At 38.0% G+C, this 21,419-nt stretch overlaps 1 protein-coding gene across 1 annotated transcript in view; it reads right to left on the bottom strand.

Annotated features, from left to right (window-relative positions):
• Positions 1–4,828: 4,828 nt before the first annotated feature.
• Positions 4,829–21,419, bottom strand: part of Rgs20 (regulator of G protein signaling 20) — a 71,402-nt gene continuing 54,811 nt past the window's right edge. Inside the window, exons 2-5 of the mRNA XM_046428573.2 lie at positions 20,088–20,236; positions 12,211–12,294; positions 8,319–8,553; positions 4,829–5,843 (exon numbers count right to left, since the gene is read on the bottom strand). Of these exons, the coding sequence (XP_046284529.1) occupies positions 5,655–5,843; positions 8,319–8,553; positions 12,211–12,294; positions 20,088–20,236 (657 nt within the window). The 3' untranslated portion in view covers positions 4,829–5,654. The remainder of the gene's footprint in view (positions 5,844–8,318; positions 8,554–12,210; positions 12,295–20,087; positions 20,237–21,419) is intronic.

Raw genomic sequence — 21,419 nt, 5'->3', positions numbered from 1 at the left:
TTACTCAATAGGACTTTGAGTTAGGACTAAACAATAATGTATAAAGCACTTAATACCTACTTCAGTCAGTGAGGGGAATGTGTTTGGAATGACCATTATTAATATAAATGGGGACATATGCATATCCTGTAACTTTTTTTTTCTCAACAGTTTATCTTAGAATCCTTATCTGCCAACCCATATGTATCACATTCATTTAACTGGAGAGAAATCCATGTGTATATACTCCATTCTCTTCTCAACTATCCTCCTATGGAGTAGACTTTATTACCATAAACAATGTTATAATTAATATCCTTATCTTTATTCTGTTTACAACTTATGTTTTGCTAGAAGTATAATTGTTTAGCTAGTGGATAGTACATCAAAAATGACATATATTGACGCATTATTTTCCAAAAAATCACACTAGACTATCTGCTTGCCAACTGGGTATAAGTTCCCATTTTCTGACATTGCTAATACTGGATACCATTAACTGTCTTGATTTTTGCAAATCTAGGGTAGAAATAGTAACCACTGTCATTTCAAAATTTTAAATTGTGTTTTTTATCTTTTTATATTTATTATGCCTGTCTTATTTATTAATCAGTTAATTTCTCTGTTATTTTTTTTTTTTTTGTACTGGGGATTGAACCCAAGGGCACCTTACCACTGAGCTACATTCCCAGTTCTTTCTATTTTGAGACAGGGTCTTACTAAGATACTGAGGCTGGCCTTGAACTTGGGATTCTCCTGCTTCAGCTTCCCAAGTCACTGGGATTACAAGTTTGTGCAGCCATGCCCAAATATTAATTATCTTTTATTATGCCTTTTCTTTTTTTGTCTACAGAGTTATATCTTAAGTTGTAGGCACACTAATAAATTCTCCATAGTAATTTTTAGATTGTTATAGAGGCTGAGGTTTACATTTTAACTTTTTTATATAATCAAATCTACCAGTATTTTCTGGATTCTACATTTTATGTTTTGCTTAGGAAAATATTTTTCATCTGAGGTTATAAAAATATTGTCTATATTGTCTTCCAATAGTCTTAATGTGCTTTTCTTTTTTTTCCAGGGGGTGGGGTACCAGGGACTGAACTCAGGAGCACTCAACCACTGAGCCACATCCCCAGCCCTATTTTGTATTTTTATTTAGAGATAGGGTCTCAGTGAGTTTCTTAGCACCTCACTAAGTTGCTGATGCTGGCTTTGAACTCACAATCCTCCTGCCTGAGCCTCCCGAGCCACTGGGATTACAGGCATGCACCACCACCCCAGGCTTAATGTGTTTTTATTTTAAAAGCTGTTAGATATGTAAGCCATTTGGAATTTCTATTTGTTTATATATGTTTTTCCAAATACAGCAAAATCACCTATTAAATTTTACTTAGAAGAAAAACTTGGAATTGAATTGAATTTGTGGGGTAGTTTGGGACATTCATATACAGTGGGATTTACCCACTGAATTGGTCCATAGTAGTAGTAGTAGTAATAGTAATAGTAGTAGTGAGTTCTGTAGTTGCATAGGTGATAATGGTATCTTTTATAATACATTGTGAAACAATTTTTGGAATGTAGTTTTTATTTTGTGGGAAATTCTATAGTTCTACAAACCTTTATGAATACTGCTGTAAGCTAATATTAAAGCTAAAATGATGGGTAAAATTATTTTCAGTGCCCTTGAAGCTTACCATCTAGTGGAAAAGATACATCAGCATGATTTGTAGTGATTTCATTTGTATAAAACATTCCTGTAACACTAAAGAATGGCCCTCAACATAGCATGTTGAGAGGTCAGGTAAGGAAGGCTTCTGGAAGAGGTAATGTGAAATAAATCTTAAAGGAACAATTAGAGTTAACTGGGTGAAGCACGGTGTTTTAGAGTGACCAGGCAAGAGGCAGTAGAAAGTATGAACCAAGTTCTCACAAACAGTTGTGAAGGGCTGATGTCTAGAGTCTATCACTTGAGGGGCTGGCTTGGGGCCGGGGAGAGGGGAGGGTTAGTAATATCACAGCTCATATGCCAGACCAAGAACTCCATATTTGTACTGTAGGCAATTTGTACTGAAAATTTTTAAAGACTGGAGAGAGTGGCAAGCAGATTTGTATGTGAGAAAGATGATCTGATAACAATTTGACAGATGAATTTGAATGGGCTGAGGTGGGGGTGCAAGAGGCAGACCAGTTAAGCTCTTTTGGCAATGATGCAGGTAAGATCTGATGGGGTCAGAAGAAAGAATAAGATATCAAAAAATGTTGAGGTACATGATAAGTCTTAGTGCATTTGGTAGGAGAAAGGCAGGGAAGAATCCACCCATATAATAGCTTGGGCGACTGGCTGGGTGACTGGATTACAGGCAGGGGCCAGGAGGCTGGAGGGTGGAGAGCCAAAGGGGAGATGAGTCAAAGTTAAGGCAGGCTGAGTTTCATTCATCTGAGGGATATACCAGTGGAGCTGTCAAGCCAGCAGCCATAGGAAGCACAGACCAGATTCTGATTTGATAGCCATTAGTATACTGGGTAGTATTTTAAATAATGAGAAGGGGATATGAGAACCAAGGGAGAGCATATAGATTAGTAAGAAAAGTAAGCTAAAGTCCAGACTTTAGGGGCCATCACATTTAATGGGCAAGAAATAATAACATTGATACTGGATTTTACATGCATTAATTTTTTAAAAAAAATTTTTAATTGTCAATGGACATTTATTTATTTTATTTATAAGTGGTGCTAAGAATTGAACCCAGTGCCTCATATATGCTAGGCAAGTGCTCTACCACTGAGCCACAACCCCAGCCCCAATATGCATTAGTTTTAATCATAGCAATGCTTAGTACCAGATCCAATTATTAATTGGACCATTTTTATTAATGAGGAAACAGGCCCAGGAAGGCTAAGTATAGCCATTACCACACAACAGTGGATGGTGGAGTCAGAAAGTCTGGCTCCAGACCCAAGCCTGTAGCTGCCCTGCTTTCCTGCCTGGGGAGGAAAGAAATAAAAATGACAGAATATGGAGAAGTAGAAGAGAGCCTGAGAAGATAGGGAAGGAGTGTTTCCAGCCATGAATTGTCCATGATGTCAAGAACCTGAGCAGTCATTGAGATGAGGCCCTTGATATAAAGGAAAATAGTGGGGTTGGGGTTTAAACTTGTAGGTAGAGCCATCCTTAGAGTAGGTAGTTGGTTTGAGCATGATTAGCACAAGGTGGAGGCAGCAAGTGGTGAAAAGTCTGAAAAAGGAGGAGACTCAACAATTAAAACAGAATGCAGGCTTGTCCTTCGCCGAGAAATGGAGCATGCTTACAGTGTGGGGAAAGGCCAAGGTGAAGGTGAGGACACAAAAGTGAGAAAGCTAATGGGTGGTTGCTTTAGGAGTGTTCCCCGCTATTCACTGCCCCCTCAGCCTCCTAACATAACAGATAGGACCCCCATAAGTAATATGAGAGTGTAGTTTATGGAAGCTTCTGCTTGAAACTTGTCTCATTCAAGTGCCACAGCTTTACATGTCCCTGACTTCCTTCTTACTTGTATTGAGGTGAATCCTTCTAAGTCTCCTTTGGGATTCTCATTTCTCCATCCATCCTTGCTAGGATTTATCCTTAGCTTTCTTCTTGCTATGCCTCTCCAGAAAATCTTATTTGTCTACATGCTGAGAAATCCCAAGTCAATACTCCAGCCCTGAATCTCGACTACCCAGTTACCTCCACCCAGCTGATTTCTTAATGTCTTTTTTGTCTTACAGTTACCTCATACTCACCATATCCATAACTGGGCTTAGTTGAGGTCACTTCATTTATGAAGACCTTCCCTTCTACCAGGAACCTCACCTCCTTCCCCACTAGCACATACACATTGTTGCTGTTTTAGCTTTGGTACCACCACTGCAAAATTTTTCTATAACCCTGCAATACTCATATAGCTGTTTGTCCCGTTACTGTACTTAACTATATCACATTGCAGTTGCCATTGACAATTTGTTTCCTTGTCTGATATAAATTAGTAGAGGACAGGGTTTATTTCTTAATTACAGTGATACACTCTGCTTAGTGAAAAACGAGATGGGAAGGTATAGAAGCAAAAACGTGCAAGGGATTGACTCTTTTTTTTGTAGGGGGGAACCAGGGATTGAACTCAGGGGCACTTGACCACTGAGCCACATTCCCAGCCTTATTTTGTATTTTACTTAGAGACAGGGTCTCACTGAGTTGTGTAGTGCCTTGCTTTTTGCTGAGGCTGGCTTTGAACTCACTTTGTCCCTGCCTCAGCCTCCCGAGCCGTTGGGATTACAGGTGTGTGCCACCATGTCTGGTTAGGATTGACATTTTTAAAAGGAAGTAAGAACACGTTTTCTGAAATGAGACTGAAGGAGGCAAGAATAGATGCTGATTAGTACATATTTGGTAGGTTACACAGGAAGTGGAGGATTAGGGACACAATTTTCATAGTAGAGTAGGAGGTGAGATGGTTTACTGAGAAATGAGGGACAGGGGCTTAGGCTTGGGACTTGAATTTGAATAGTGAAGACAGGCTGTTTGAAGGGCTGGGTAGGGAGATTAACAGGAGAACTACCTGATGTGTGGGCTAAAGCACGGTGTGGGCCACTTGCAAATCAATTTCTAACCCACTACTAAAACCAGTCTAGATTTTGTGTTTTTGCCCACTCATTGTAGACATGGGGTTCTTCAGGATGGTTGAGCTACAAACTATATTTGCCTAAAGCTTTGAAGTTATTCCATTTGTGATAAAAATAGTGGGAATATAATGACAGAATACTAAAAGATATGGGAGCTAAAAGATATGTTGCATGTATCCCAAATATTTATATATGAAAAAGTAAAGACTGAGATAAAACTCTTGTGCTTTATTTTTTTAGAGTAAAAATGCCCCATATTTCAATAATAAAAATGGAAATAGATGTATTACTTGAAGGTTTCGTTGTGAACATGACCAAGTTGTGAATTTCTTTAGGTTGGCAAATTATGATAATAAAATAATGGTAACTCTTTTCAACAGAAGAACTTTCTAAGCATGGCTTCTTTTACCAAACATTTGGGACTCATCCAGTTAAAAGCACAGTGCTTTGACATTACCCATGTATAGATACACATGCACATATATGTATCCGCATACATACATACTCTAAGATATAAAATGGATTATCAGTTTTACAGGTAGTGGTTACATCTTTATAAAATGTGAATTTGGGTCTATCACGGTACTGGTAAGTGAAGTATTTGGACCAAGCTTGATGGAAGGAAAGGGTATCTGAGTAACAACTGGAATATCTTTTGTGGGTAATCGGTTACTACTGAACTCATGCAAAACAAAAGTTTGCTCCTATGGATGGATGTACATGCTCCAGGAAGTATGGCTTCTTTTAGCAAATCCTTTGCCACTGGGAACATGCTGCTGTTATTGTAAATGTAAATATACTATCTTTCTAAAACAGCCATATTCCATTTTTTTCCTCAAAAGTATCTCTAAAGGTGGCTGTACTTTACATTTACATTGTGACTATATAACCACCTGCCAGAGGGAAGAAGCATCTGTTATTAAATGAGCCCAAGTATTATCCCAGCTGAAGACATCACTACCTCTTACTTCCCTGTGCTAGATGTAGTCCAGAACTTCTTTATTTTCTTTTATAATAAATATATTTGAAAATTCCTATGCTTCAGCTGTTTTCTCAGATAAGGACTGAAGCAAATCCTTATAGACAGTAGAGTTCATGAATCGAGGATAAGAGTCTCTGTGCATTAGGGTGTAAATCTGAAGCTGAGCATCATCAAATATATGTTGGGATGGCTCCACCATATTTCTGTTGATTACTTCTCTTACTCGAGAGTCCAAGCTGACCTGTCAATAGAAACATTTGTTTAAACAGTTGTATTAGATACATTTCTTTATAAATCTGCCCCCAATTCACATAGCTCATTTTGTCTTTTGAAAGTCCCAAACCAGTCAGGTGTGGTGGCACATGTCTGTAATCCCAGAGACTCATTAGGCTGAAGCAGGAGGATCGAAAGTTCAAGGCTAGCCCAAGGCTAGCCCGAGCAACTTAGTGAGACCCTGTCTCAAAATAAAAAGGGCTGGGGATCTAGCATAATGGTAGAGTTGCCCTTGGGTCCAATCCCCTGCAGAGAAAAATAAAACCCCAATCCCCTTTCAAACCAAACAAAGTCATCTAAAAATCCAAACTGCCAAAGAAAACCTAAAAGCCCAAAGAATGGGAGTTTTTAACTTTTCAGCAACATTAGCAGCCCCTAGAGGGCTTATTAAGTAGTTTGCTGGGTGCCATCCCCAGGGTTTCTGACTCAGTAGAAGTGGGTAAGAGCCAGAACTTTTATTTCTCACAAGCTCTAATGCTGGAGGGGATCATACTGCTTTCAAAAACCACAACATTGTATTGCTTCTTTTAAGTGAGAGTACAGTGTCCTTTGTGGAAGTAGTAGGAAAGGTAGCAAGCACAGACGTAGCCCTTGCTAATTTCCCATAACATGAAGGCTAACATCTGCATGCTTTAGCCTTTTCCCCAGCTAAAACACTATCACAGATTTCTGGGAACAATTATTAGGCTGACTAGATGGGTACATTTGTGAGGTTCACGTGCACAAGGCCTGAGGGCCAATGATGCTTGGGGTTTCACTGATGAATTGTGGGGCCTTGGGCAAGGTGAACTCCATTGTGTCCATATTAAGTTCCTCATTCAGTGAAATGATGATGATGGTAGTTTCTAGATTTTTGCTGAGGATTTAATGAGAATTTACTTAAAGTGCTTGGAATCCACTAAGCCCCTGGGAGAGGATAGCTATTATGCTATGATGTTTTGCTCATGCTGGACAAGACTGTGTCCTAGACCAGGGCAAACCACTAGGTTCAGACTTCCCATATCTTCTAAGGAAAGAACCTCAGCTGGATCATCTCTGCACTAGCAACGTATATTTATTAATGTATGTGATTAGTATAAAATTGAAAATGTGGGGCTGGGGATGTGGCTCTAGCGGTAGCGCGCTCGCCTGGCATGCGTGCGGCCCGGGTTTGATCCTCAGCACCACATACAAACAAAGATGTTGTGTCCACCGAAAACTAAAAGATAAATATTAAAAAAAAAAAAAATTCTCTCTCTCTCTCTTAAAAAAAAAAAAAAAGAAAATGTGATTAGCTAAACTATGCATTTCAGTTTTGACTCGGGTGACCCATCTTTCCGTATGCACATGACCGTCTTTCTCCTAGTAAGCACCTCTTGCCTACCCCCAGTGGTACCTCAAACCCCACATGTTCAATGCCAACTCCCAAAGCTTCTAGATCTCCTTGTGTGGCTAGTGAGGGAATGGAACTGCCCCCAAACCAATTCAGAGTCCTGCTTATCCTTCAAGTTCCCTCCCGGCTCTGTGTCAGTCACAAAGTCCTCCTGATCCTACTTCTTTTTTTTTTTTTAATATTTTTTTAGTTATAGTTGAACACAATACCTTTATTTTATTTATTTATATGTGGTGCTGAGGATCAAACCCAGTGTCACCCACATGCTAGGCCTGTGTTCTACCACTGAGCCACATCCCTAGCCCCCTACTTCTTTAACATTCAAATCTGTCTACCTCTTCTCTCTCTGACATAACCCTTGTGAAGGTCATTCACTGCTGCTGGATTTCTGTAGCAGCCTCCTGAATGGTCACCTGGTGCTAGTGCAGTGCTTCTCCAAACCACGCCCAATGGTTTGACCAAGAAGCTCTTTCTGAAGTGCAACATCCATCCTGACACTCCAGCTTTCTACCTTGCACTGGCTTGTTGGTGTGCTCAAGACCAGGTTCAAATGTTACCAGTTCCAAGGTTAAGCTTCTGAGGACCATGATGCTATGCTTCCACTAATTCCCAGCTCCATTTCACTATTCAGAATCTGTTCTGAACCACTTGGGATTTAAAGAAGGAAGGAGCTAGAATTATCTTGTTTTTTTTTTCCTTCTGTCTGGGATAACCCTTTTCCCTATCCAATGAAGACCACTTATCCTTCAGATCTTGGTTTAAACATCACTCCCTACAAGACAGGACTTCACCAACCACCCAGTGGAGAGAGAATTCGCTCCCTTATTTTCCACATGTCTCCTAAGCTTGAAACACACCACAAAATATTTCACAGATTTCAGGGGGCACTTGGCACCCATCTGTGGAACCATAGTCAAATGGACTTAAATGCTATGAACAGAGGCAGAGTAGTTTTCGGTATATTGGAGTAGCCATCCGGTGCAAAGGTGAGCATGACCAAACATGACCCAATATGGAAGGAGTTTATTTTACCAAGGGCTCTTGGGAGAAGACCTTTCTGTGGGTACAAACCTCTTTAGGAGAAAGAATAGAAATGTAGTCTTCATATATTATCCTTGCTTTCTCTTCGATAATGTTTTTATTAGCTTCCTTTTTCAGTTCCTCACAAGCCATCCAGAAAAGCATATTTTCTTCACTGAATTCTGTTCGGAGAAATTCACGGAAAGCATTTCTTCCTGCTGGAGTGACCATTAAGTTGTCGAATGACTGAGCCCAGGCATTGACTTCTTCCAGAGTAGGAGTTGGGCTTAGGGGAGGCCAAAAGAAAGGTGGAAAGGGAGCTGTTATTGGTAGTAAATTCAAATTTCATCACTGGAAACCTCTTTCCCTCTCTGATGATGGAAAGTGTGTGAATTTTGGCACTTTCAGGAAGGGGAAATGATGTTCTCACCTCCTTAAGCCTTTGGCAAAAACACGAGTACAATGCTTTGACAATGTCTAGCTGGATTGCATGGCTGCTGCCAAAGTGCTTGTAAACCAAGTTGCTAGAATAACTACTAAGACTATATTTGTTTACAGCTGGTAATATTTTTAAATTATAGAAGCAAAGAAAAATCTATCACCACCTGACCCCAAACTTCCTAATCTTCTATAAGAGAACTAAGTCTTAATCTTCAGAACAACAATGGGGCAGTGTCTACTTCATAGTGTTTTGGGTTTTTTTATGTAATATATGAGAAAGAACATAGAATATATGCAAAACAGCTAGGTACAGAGGGACACACCTATGATCCCAGCAACTCTGGAGATAGAAACAGGTGGATCACAAGCCCTAGGCCAACTTGGATAATTTAGTGAGACTCTGTCTCAAAATAAAAAAAACTTAAAAAAAAAATGGCAGGGGATACAACTCAGTGGTAAAGTGCCCTGGGTTCAATCCCTAGTACCAGAAGAAGAAGAAGAAAAAAAAATATATGTGCGTGTGTGTGTGTGTGTGTGTGTATATATTATATATAATATATATAATATATATTATATTTTATATAATATATAAATATATAATATTATATAAAATACAAATGTAAGGAAGGAAGGAATGTCACCATTTACCTTAAGAATTGAAATATTGTTCAAAAAGTTACATTTGTTACCCTGAGTGCTTATTCTCCCCACCCCATCCTGGAGGAAACTGCTATATGGGGGGCGGGTACCAAGGATTGAACCCAGGAGAGCTTCACCACTGAGCCACATCCCTAGTCTTTTTTCTTTCTTATTTTGAGACAGGGTCTCTAAGTTGCTGAGGCTGGCTTTGAATTTGCAATTCTTCTGCCTTAGCCTCCCAAGTTGCTTGGATCACTTTGTGGCACCATCGCACCCAGATGTGAGCTATTTTCTTTTTCTTTATTTATTTAGTCACTGGGAATTGAACCTCCCACAGACTAGATAAGTGCTCTACTGCTGAGCTATACCCCCAAACAAATTTGATGTTTTATTATAAAACTTTTTTTCTTCTTTTATGATACTGGAGATTGAACTCAGGGGCACTCTACTATTGAGCTACATCCTTAATCTTCAAAAAAAAAAAAAAATTTCATTTTGAGAACAGGTCTCACTAAATTGCCCAGGCTGGCCTCTAATTTGTAATATTTCTACCTCCACCTCTTGGGTCACTGGAATATAGGTATATGCCACTGTACCTGGTAAAAATCTTGTTGTTTATATTTTGTTTTTATGACAGTCATATGAATTCTTCAAAATGAAAAAGTACTAGATATATGAAGAAAAATAATGATAATAACTCTGGAAAAGTTTTTTTTTTGAAAGAAAAGACATAATTTTAAAATAACAGTTTTAACAAAGTAAACTACACACAAATTCTGGATTATTTTTATGAAGAATTATTGCATCACAGAAGCTTAAAGTATGCTACTTATGTTCCTTAAGCATATGAATTCAAAAGACATCTTTCTTTTGTCAATTTAAGAAATACATGATTTTGAAAAAGTTAAATATAGTTTATAGTAGAATTGTTTTAAAGAACGAGAGACCATTATATGTCCCATACCAGTGGAGAACTATTTTTCCTCATAATTTTATTTATTTATTTTTAATTTTTTGTTATAATTAGTTATACATGACAGTAGAATAGATTTTGACACACTGTACACAAATGGAGCACAACTTCTCATTCCTCTGGCTATACATGGTGAGTCATACCAGTACAATCATACATGTATAATATGGCAATAGTATCAGTTTCCTTCCACCGTCCTTCCCATCCCCACAGCCCCTCCCCTCTCCTTATTTCCCTCTGCACAATCCAAAGTTTCTTCATTCTTATTTAGCCGCCCCCCACCACCAATGAAGAACTTAAAAGCAAAGAAAATACAGTTCAAATAGCAAAAGGAGAAAAAATAAAGGAAACAATGAGGAGGTTTCGCAAGAAGCCAACCACAGAACGGGCTGAAAGACTAAACATATTAGTAAAGATCAAAATAATTGACAGTGATATTGGATTCAAATCCCCATTTAAAGAGAGATTCAAACTGGGCCAAAAAAGCCAAATTTGATATAATGTTATTTTTACCAAAAAGCTAAAAACAAGTCAATAGGCAAGATATGTGGGGCAAAGGCAAGTAAGTATAATACTAATGTCTAAGTGGAACTAGAAGCAAAAGGTATTAAATGGACAAGGAGCCACTTTATGTTATTCACTGGCTATGAATTAAGGAAAGCCAATGTGCACTGAGTGCTCGTTTCTTGCCAGGCTCTGTTCTTGTTTTAATCAGCATTCACAAGAACCCTTTACTGGCTTAGCTACAAAAAAACTATTATTATCCCCATTTCACATATAAGAAAACCGAGGCAAAATGTGGCTTCTAAGCTGGAAACAGTGGCACACACCTGTAATATGATATGACGTGTATAATGATATTAGAGGCTGAGACAGGAGAATTGCATGTTCAAAACGAGCCTCAGCAACTTGATGAGGCCCTAAGCAACTTAGCAAGACGCTGTCTCAAAAAATAAAAAGTGCTGGGATGTAGCTCAGTAGTAAAATGGCCGTAGGTTCGATCCCCAGCACCAAAAAAAAAAAAAAAAAAAAATAGTAGCTTTTAAGTCAAGTGCCAAGGTCACACAGGCAGGACAGTCAGAGCCAGAACCAGATGTAGGCATTCCTATTCCAGATGTGAATGTTCCCAAAGCTTGGCATGGAACACAATACACTGAGATCTAGGATATCAGCTGTTTTTAACAGACTCAGACTTTGTGGTAGAGAACCCCCGAGTTCTATCCCCAGTGCAGCAAAAAAACAAAAACAAAGTCTTTCATGCTTAAGATTGTCTCCCAGACTTTGAAAATTCTGGGACAGAACAAATAAGATAAAGAATGAAAAAAATAAGTAACTACTACTAAGGTTTTTTCCCCCTCAAAAATAAGCAATTTAATATAAAACCTATTTGAACAATGCTTTTTAGAATATTTGCCTAATGTCTGTAATTATAAAGGCATAGGATTAAGACTTAAGTATAAAAATAATTATGGGGAAAGAAGTCAATTTATATTATAGAAATAAAAAAATAAATTTGGTAACAATTGATGTGTATTTTTTTTTTCAATTTTCAAAATATTTAAATTTTAAAAGTTATTTGGCCATTTACTATAAATTTATAATTAAGAAAAAAATAGACTGACTCTTCTGAAAATCAAGTATGTTGTTTTATTATGGTCTTTTATTTTATAAAAATAAAGTTGCATCATTAAAGTTTGTATAGAAGCATAGCTTTATTTTTGTGATTGGCACAGTAAATTTAAAGGAGTTCTTCTGGGAAAAAAATATGTCACTTTGAGATTTGGTGTTAATAAATTGTTAGAGAAATTGTGTGTATTCTGTTTAATCAAAAAGAAAAAGCAAAAGGTTGGTATTTCTGAGTTTAGTGAGTAAAAAAATGTGAGATTTTACCTTTCTTCGCAGGTTGGAAATTCTGTTCTGAGCTCATGGGAAGCTCTTGTGAGTCTCTGGTCTTCTTGGTTTCTAACAGTGAGGCTGCAAGAAACAGGACAGTCAGTCACATGTTAATTGAGGTCAATTTGCACCAAAGAAAAGTTTTGTTTTTTTTTTCCAACAAATATTTTAAAGAGAATTTCAGATTCTCGAGTAGAATTTTCTTTCCTTGAAAAACAAAATGGCCATGATTGCTTTTTTCAGAAAATCAAAAGTATGACAAGAAGATATTTGTGTGTATTAGATTTCCACAACTATAACAAAATACCAGAGATAATTCACTTGTAGAGAGCAAAGTTTTATTTTTGGCTCACAATTTTGAAGGTTTGAGTCCATGAGTGGTTAGCCCCATTATTTTGGGCCTGTGGCAAGGGTGCACATCATGGTGGGAGTACATGATATAGCAAAATGGCTGACAGCATAAGCCAGGGATCAAACAGGAAGAGGCTGAGATCCTACTATCTGCTTAAAGGGTACACACCTCAGTGACATAAGGACTTCCCACTAGGCCCCACCTCTCAAGGGTTCCATCACTTTTCAGTAGTGCCTCCCTGGGAACCAAGCCTTTAACATTGGGCCCCTGGATAACATTCAAGATCTAAACTATTAGCAGTATTAGAAAAATAAATTATATTTATTTATACCACTGTAGTCTATACTAATCGAGAAAGAGAAATTATCATGCTCAATTACATTTAGAATAACTTTTCATATAAAAATTGTTCATTAGAAAATAATAAAAAAAATAGTAAGGTTGTCAGAAATGTTTTCAGTTTTCATTTCCTTTTCTGCACATTAAAAAAGGTATATATTGGCTGGGCATGATAGAGAATGCCTATAATCCAACTCCAGATGCAGAGGCAGGAGGTTTACAAGTTCGAGAGGCTAGCCTTAGCAATTTAGTGAGACCCTGTTTCAAAATAAAAGTTAAAAAGGGGTAGGGATGTAGCTCAGTGGTAGAGCACCCCTGAGTTCTATCCCCAGTGCAGCAAAAAAACAAAAACAAAGTCTTTCATGCTTTGTTTCTAGTCAAAATGAAGGGTTTATTTATTTGTAGGGCACATGTACAAATATGAGAGAAAACCAATCAAAATTTATTTTGTATCAGGCTTGAGAGCTTGTTTCCTTATGCACAATTTGTACAAAGCTCTCTAAATTTATTCCAAATAATTTTGTTTTTATTATAAGTGGAATTTTTACTTCTGTCTTACCTTCTAGTTATTGTTTGTACACATGAGGGCTATTAGTATATGCTGTCATTTATATGCCATAAAATTGATATGCTTAAAAGTGTACAATTCAGCTGGGTGAGGTGGTACATGCCTGTAATCGCAACAGCTTGGGAGACTGAGGCAGGAGGATTGTGAGTTCAAAGGCAGCCTCAGTAATTTAGCAAGGTCCTAAAAGCAACTCATCGAGACCCTGTTTCTAAATAAAATATAAAAAAAGGATTGGGGATGTGGCTCACTTTTTAAACACCCCTGGGTTCAATCCCTGGTACCAAAAAAAAAAAAAAAAGTACAATTCAGAGCTTTTTAGTAGTATACCTACAAGGTTGCACAATCATCATTACTATCCAGAACATTTTCATGCCCCCCAAAAGAAATCCCACAACTGTTAGCAGTTTCTCCTTATTACCTGTATCTCCCTTCTCCAGCAGCTCTAGAAAAAACACTAATAACTTACTGCTTCCTGTCTATCCCTTTTTGCTTATTCTGACTCATGCAATATGTGATCTTCTGTGGCTGGCATCTTTCACTTGATGTAATGTTTTCATGGTTTATCCATGTTATGCATAGCTTACATCAGTATTTCATTCCTTTTTCTGATTGAATAATACATCATATGAATATGTAATATTTATTATCCATTCAACAGTGGATGGACATTCGCCTTATTTCTACTTTTGGGTTGCACATTCGTGTGCAAGTTTGTATGACCATACACTTTCATTTCTCTTGGGTGGATTTTCATTTTTTCTTGAGTGGCATTGCTGATGCGTATGATAACTCTATTTTTAACATTTTGAGGAATTCCCAAACTGTTTTCTAAAGCAGCTGTGCAGTTTATACTCCCCTGAGCAATCTTGAAGAATCTAATTTCTCCATATCCTTGCCAAAAGTTACTGCTTTCTTTTTCATTCTAGTTTCCTTTATTTGTACCTAACATGGGTGTGAAAGGTTATGTCACTGTCACTTTGATTTGTACTTTCCTAATGACCAGTGATGTTGAGGACTTTTTCATGTAATTACTAGCTATTGTACATTGTCTTTGGAAGTGATCTATTTATTTTCTTTGGCCATTTTTACATTTATTTATTTGGTACTAGGAATTGAACCAAAGGGCACCTTACCACTAAGAGGCATCCTTAGGACTTTTTATTTTTTATTTTGAGATAGGGTTTCACTATGTTGCTTAGGGCTTGCTTCACTAAGTTGCTGAGACTAGCCTAGAACTTGCCATCCTCCTGCCTCAGCCTTCTGAGTCACTAGGATTACAGGTGTGCGTCACCACAACCAGACCATTTTTATTCTATTAATTAATTTGTTTTTGGATGTTGAGGATCCAACCAGGGCCTTGCACATTCTAGTTTTCTTTACTGAATTCTTCTGTTTGCACCAGTTTTATACATAATTCTCTTGGAATTTTCAGGTAGACTCTCATCTCATTGTCTGCAGAGAGGGAGATATTCTACCTCTTCCAACTTTTTGTTTGTTTGTTTTGGACTGGAAATTGAACCCAGGGACATGTAACTACTGAGCTACATGCCAAACCCTTTTTATTTTTTATTTAGAGACAGGGTCTAAGTTGCTGAGGCTAGCCTTAAACTTGTGATCCTCCTGTCTCAGCCTCCCAAACTGCTGGGATTATAGGTGTGAGCCACTGTGCCTGGCTACCTCTTCCCATTTTTTTAAGGGGCCTTTAATTGTTTCCTCTTGTTAAATTGCATTGGCTAATACCTAAAACAATGTCTAACAGTGGTAGAGATTGTGGACACACATGCCTTGATCTTGACTTTAGCAGGAATGCTTTTAGTATCCCATCAATTTAAAAACGGATTTTTTTCTGGGGGGTGCTGGGGAATGAACCCAGGGCCTTGTGCATGTTAAACCTGTGCTTTAATCATAGAGTTATACCGCTAGCCCTCAAAATGGCTTTTTATCGTTGATGATTTGAGTTTTATCTTGTTATTGCTACTGCATTAATGTTTCTCTTCCTTTTATTATGTCTTTTCTTAATACTCCTTACTCCACTTTGTAAGTATGTCAGCCTTTCAGCACATGCACTTTATGAATTTTCAATAAGTGTATGTGTCTGTGTGCAGCTCTATTTTTCTTTAAAGGCAAAGTCATTAAACATGCAGGAACCCTTTGGCTTGTTTCTTTTATGATGCCAGGGCTAAAAAGTTTCAATAAATAATGGTTTATTTAAAATGAAACAAAACAAAACAAAGAAGACTGAGAGGCATTGGGTGGTATCCTCTCTGCATGGGCATGAATACTGCCTGACCGCCTAGGCATCTTTTGTAAGCAGAGCACATTACTGCACAGTGGGTATGAAAAAGCAAAGAGAAAAGGGAATTATGAATTTGACACAAAATTCCTAAGAGAACTGGAAGCTAAACTCTGAACTAAATAATGCAAAATTTATTTAAGCTTTGACACTTCTTCCACCTCATTATACAAAGTTGAATTTTTAAGGAGACAAGCTGTTCTAGAAAAAGTGAAGCATATACTTTTTAGTCAAGTTTTGTTTACTGGGCTTCACTGGGATCATTAAGCAGAACAAGGTGTGGACAGAAGCCAAGATGGTTGTTCACCGTGTTTTAGAAATGGTTAGTAAAGATGACCCATGGTTAGATACATTTTGAATTATAAAGGAGGAAAAATTCATCAACCTTCTAGAATTTTTTAAGTTTATTTTCAAGAGAAGAAGAATCCGTGTGTTTCTTTTATAACAAATACCAGAGGCCATGGGGAGAAATTCAGAGAGCCACATCACAAGGGCTTAGAAAACATATTGCCATTTACTTTCCTTGAAAGTTAACTCTACTATGTATTTCAACCCAAATACATCTCAAAAGAATGTTGAGAAAAGAATCAAGGATCATCTTCCACTGATGTGACAAATATATATTATATTTGGGGGCTAATTATGAATGCCATTCATTGTGAAAGAAAAATTTCTTCTCAAAATAGTTGAAGTTTGCTGTATGTTTTTTGCCCTCATCCTATTCTCCTCTCTTTCTGCCTTAGAGATAAACATCAACCTAAATTTGTTTTGTTTGTTTGTTTGTTTTATGTTTGTTTTGAGTCCTAGGGCTTAATTCAGGGGCATTCTACCACTGAGGCACATTCCTCAGCCCTTTTTACTTTTGGAGACAGGGTCTTGCTAAGTCACTAAATTGCTGAGGCTGGTCTTGAATTGAGATGCTCCTGCCTCAGCCTCCCGAATTGCTGGAATTACAGATGTGCGCCACCACACACAGCCACATTTTTATATTTTAGTGTGGCAAAATTTATGAATCTTTTAGAGAATTTTTTCTTTGAATTTCAAAGTAACTCTTCCCAACATAGTCATAAAGATACAATCCTATATTTTGTTCTTGGCCTTTAAGTCATCTGGAATTGATTTTTTTTTTTTTTTGGAAGATGAGGATTGAATTTTTACTATGGTTCAATTATGGACTATGTCTGTTTTTATAGACTTAGATAACAGGCAGGTGATCAACCTTCCTGGTTTGCTGGGGACTCAGGCTTTCATGGAACTTTTCAATGCTAAAATGAGAAAGTTCCAGGCAACTGCGATGAGTTGGTTATCCAAATACTATGAATTCAGACATACTCTCCTTCACTGATGCCACCTCTGTCATATGTTGAAAAGGTTTTCTAGATTTCTTTTATTGTCTTCCATTGATGTGGGAACTACATGTTGTATTTTTGCACTATTTATAAATGCCATTAATTGTGAAAAAATTTTTTCTTATGATTTTTTGTAAGTCTGAAATAATTTGATTTGTCAATTGTTGGCATGAGATTATTTGTTTACCGCTGGGTTTTATACTTTTGAACCCCAAATATGACACATATTCCATTTGATTCCTTTTGTGTCTACTCTTGTCACTTGTGTTCCATGGCTTCCCTCTGGCTTCACTTTCCTCCCCCTGAAGTCCTAAGAACATTTCTTACTACTTTTTAGGGAAGGCCTGTGGGTGGGTATAAATTCTCTTGGCCTTTGTATGTCTGAAAATGTCTTATTTTATCCACATTCCTGAATAACAGTTTGGGTTTTTTTTTAATATTTAATTTTTTAGTTGTAGATGGACATATTCCATTCATTTACTTTTATATGGTGCTGAGGATTGAACACAGGGCCCCGCACATGCTAGGCAAGTGCTCTCCCACTGAGCCACAATCCCAGCCCCACAGTTTGGGTTTTCAGAGTTTTTAGTTACTTTTCTCCAGGACTTTGAAGATGTGGCTCTGTTGCATTTTATATACATACATGATAAGTGCTACATAAATGCTGGTGATGATGCTGATGATGATGGATGATGATGATGTCATCCAGGAATAGATTGTAATTTTATTCACTCTATTTGGTACTAGTCTTCTAATAGTACCCTACTCTGGGATCCATTCCCACCTGCTACCCTTACATTATCAGGATGATATGTTACCAAGGCCATGATCTCAGCCTCCTTGCCCTGTCCAAGGGAAGGAAGGACAGCTTAAACATTAGCTAGAGTCTCACTGACACTGTGATACCCTTTTTATCCTTGTACACCTCTCATATGACCATCTCTGTTCACACTGAGATCTGTTGGCAGAGTGAAAAGTGAAGAAGGGCCCTGAATGTAGGCTCTCACCATAGATGGGTATCTTCCCTGTGTAGGAAAAAGGTTTTCTCTGTGTCTCTTCTCTAGCTTACTGCCAAGTTGTTTAGATTTCTGTGTAGGCATCTGAAGTCTCACCTGAGTGCCAAACTGCTTAGCTGTTGTCCACCCCATCTCCCCACATGCCCACCTGCCGTCTGGGATCTGTCCTGACTGCCTCGTGATCTCATCGGTCTTGGCCATGTTCTATTGCTAGGCTCCATCCACCGGACTGGAACTTCTTATAAGTCCACACTGGCCAAGTCAAGCAGGATGAGCCCACTAAACTTTCCTGGATGTTTTACAGCCTACCTCCAACTTTCTCCCCAGGATCCAGTTCTAATAGTTCTGTATCACTGTTCTTTTTTTTCTCCTTGTTTTATAATGCTGGGGTTGAACCCATGCTAGGCAAGTACATCTCCAACCCTTATAAAATTTTATTTTGAGACTAGGTTGCCATAAGGCTGATCCTGAACTTGTAATCTTCCTGCCTCGGCTTCCTGAGTAGCTGGGATTACAGGTGTGTGCCACTATGCCTGCCTATATCACTCTTCTTAATCAGTCCCAATATCAGTTTTTCTTCTTCTCCACTGGATAGTGAGGTCTGGATCTACCTTATAGCAAAGCCTACATAAATTTACAATTATTTAATTGCTGAAAGTGATGTACAAGTTTAGCTGGTGCTAGCACTTGTCATATTCAAAATTTCAAAGATGCAACCTAACATGAATATGATTCCTAAATGCAAAGTAATCCATTTCTCCAGACCTTGTGATTCAAACAGTCACGGTGTTTTACATGTAATTCATTTATCACTCTCTTTATTTTTTAAACATTTAATTTTTTTTTTCATTGTAGTTGGACACAATACCTTCATTTATTTAATTAACTAATTTTTTAAGAAGTAGTGCTGAGGATTGAACCCAGCGCCTCACACATGCTAAGCAAGCGCTGTACCACTAAGTCATAACCCCAGCCCCTATTTTATTTTTAAAGCAATAACTGTATCTTCTTTTACCCAGTAAGGTAGTCTGTATTTTCAGATTTCTTTCTCCATTTTTTTGGGGGGGTGGGTATTGGGGATTTAATCTAGGGGCACTTTACCACTGAGTTACATCTCTAGCCTTTTTTTAAAAAAATATTTTTTTTTAGTTGTAGATGGACACAATACCTTTATTCTATTTGTTATTTATTATTATTATTTTTTTATGTGGTGCCAGGGATCAAACCCAGTGCTTCATGCACGCTAGGCAAGCACTCTACCATTGAGCCACAACCCCGGCCCTCCCTTTTTATTTTTTGAGACAGGGTCTCACTAAGTGGCTTAGAGCTTTGCTAAGTTGCTGAGGCTGGCCTTGAATTTGTGATCCTCTTGTCTCAGCCTCCAGAGTGCTAGGATTACAGGTGTGTGCCATGGCACTTGTCTTTCTTGCCATTTTAAGCACATATTTTGACAATTTTCTTTATTAAAAAAACAAAATTGCCTAGCATGGATGAGGTTCTGTGTTCAATCCCCAGCACCGCAAGGAAAAAAAATAATAATAAAAGGAAACTAGCAGAAGATAAAAATCCAGGCTTCATAATCCTAATCTTTAAGATAATCTTAAATACTAAATCCTGAACAAAGTCTTTATGCCAAAGGCGAGTCTTTCTAATCACCTAAGTGACGTTTCTGTCCATATGTTAAAGTATGATCAGAACTGCATTCCATTGTTCTTTTGTTGTCTAACCAATGCTAGCTAGCCTGATTTCAAGTATTTGAATATAGGTTTCTTGAGAACTAAACAGACATAGCTATTATTTAAAAAAAAAAAAAAAACTGTATGTCTTTAACAGGCATGTATTAATTGCTTAAAAAACACTGAATTAGTTAAGTTGAATTAAGCAGGCTCTATTCAAGGGTAACAATTCCCAATCAACAGCACATTAATTTTGAAAATTTAAAAGCCCCCAAACTTACCATGAACAGCTACAACAGCAGCACCAGCAGAAGCAGCAAGCATTGGAGCCCCGATTCCCTGCTCCATGCTGGCCGGGGACTGAGCCTGGTGGCTCCTGGGCAGCTGTCATCTGCCGCTTCCGCATCTCCATTCTTTCAGATCCCATAACCTGCAATAGGGCAAGGAAAAAAAGAGTAGGAAGGGGTGTGGAGTTATGAAGACAGCCCAGGGATTCAGTTGTTTGTGAAGATGCCACATGACTATATCCAGGTCATTTTCTTTTTCTAATTCTGGTAAATCCTGGTGCTTAGATTCTTAATATCCATTAATTTATCCAACACTTATTTAATGGCTAGCATCTGCCAAACATGGTAAGTTCCAGGAATAAAATGGTGAACAGAGTCTTGCTCTTAGGCACTCAGAGTTTAGTAAAGGAGACAGATAAATATGCAGCAGACACTAATAAGTTGCTCCAATAGGGCGTTTTCCAGCTCCAGGTTCCCTCAGGACTGAATCAAAGGGCAAGCAGTTACAGGTGGCAACTTAATTACAGCGGCCCATGAGGTTGAGCACAGAGAAAGGAGCAAGCCACACCAAAAAGATCATTCGTGCCAGGACAGCAGTCTAAGCAAACGTCAGAAGAGGAGTTGGTATTGGGAGGCTGCAGGTCTGAGAACAAAACCATAATATTCACATCTTTACTAGTTGCATGGCCTTGAAGAAGGTACCCAAGTTCTTACATGCAAAATGCTTAGAACACTGCCTGGTACATAGTTACTGCTCAATTATTCCCAGGAAGTGAAGTGCAGGGCCAGACAGCTTGCCCAGACCCACCCCACTATCTTAGGAATGGTTCCTCTTTCCCACTTCCATGGAGGCCAAGCCACCGGATACACAAGATCTACGCCCTTCAGCTTCTGTGTTTTGTTGAGGACTACAAGCATGTGTGAAGGATCAAGGCACCCAAGCAACATAAGAAAAGAAGCTGCTAAACCCATTTTTACTTTTGATATTACCATTGAATTCTTGATGGAGCTAATTGCAAGCTAATATCAAAGATACATTAAAGAACTTTAAATAAGACTTCAGAATTAAGTTTTAGATATATTATTCTATTCCAGCATTAGATTTGTCTATTTCGATTGACTATGCCTTAATCCTATATGCTTCTAGACTTTTAGTTATTTTAATCTTTCTTTTTTTATTAGTTGCTCAAGATAATACAATGATCTTGACATATCATACATTTGATTCAAATAGGGTATGAATTTTCATTTTTCCATGTGTACAGATTGCAGGATCACATTGGTTATACAGCCACGTATATACATACAGCAATACTAGTGTCTGTT

Source organism: Marmota monax, unplaced genomic scaffold, assembly GCF_021218885.2.
Source record: "Marmota monax isolate L192 unplaced genomic scaffold, Marmota_monax_Labrador192_F-V1.1 WCK01_AAM20220418_F8-fsc00044, whole genome shotgun sequence".
Taxonomy (NCBI): domain Eukaryota; kingdom Metazoa; phylum Chordata; class Mammalia; order Rodentia; family Sciuridae; genus Marmota; species Marmota monax.
This window is presented reverse-complemented; position numbering and strand designations above follow the sequence as displayed.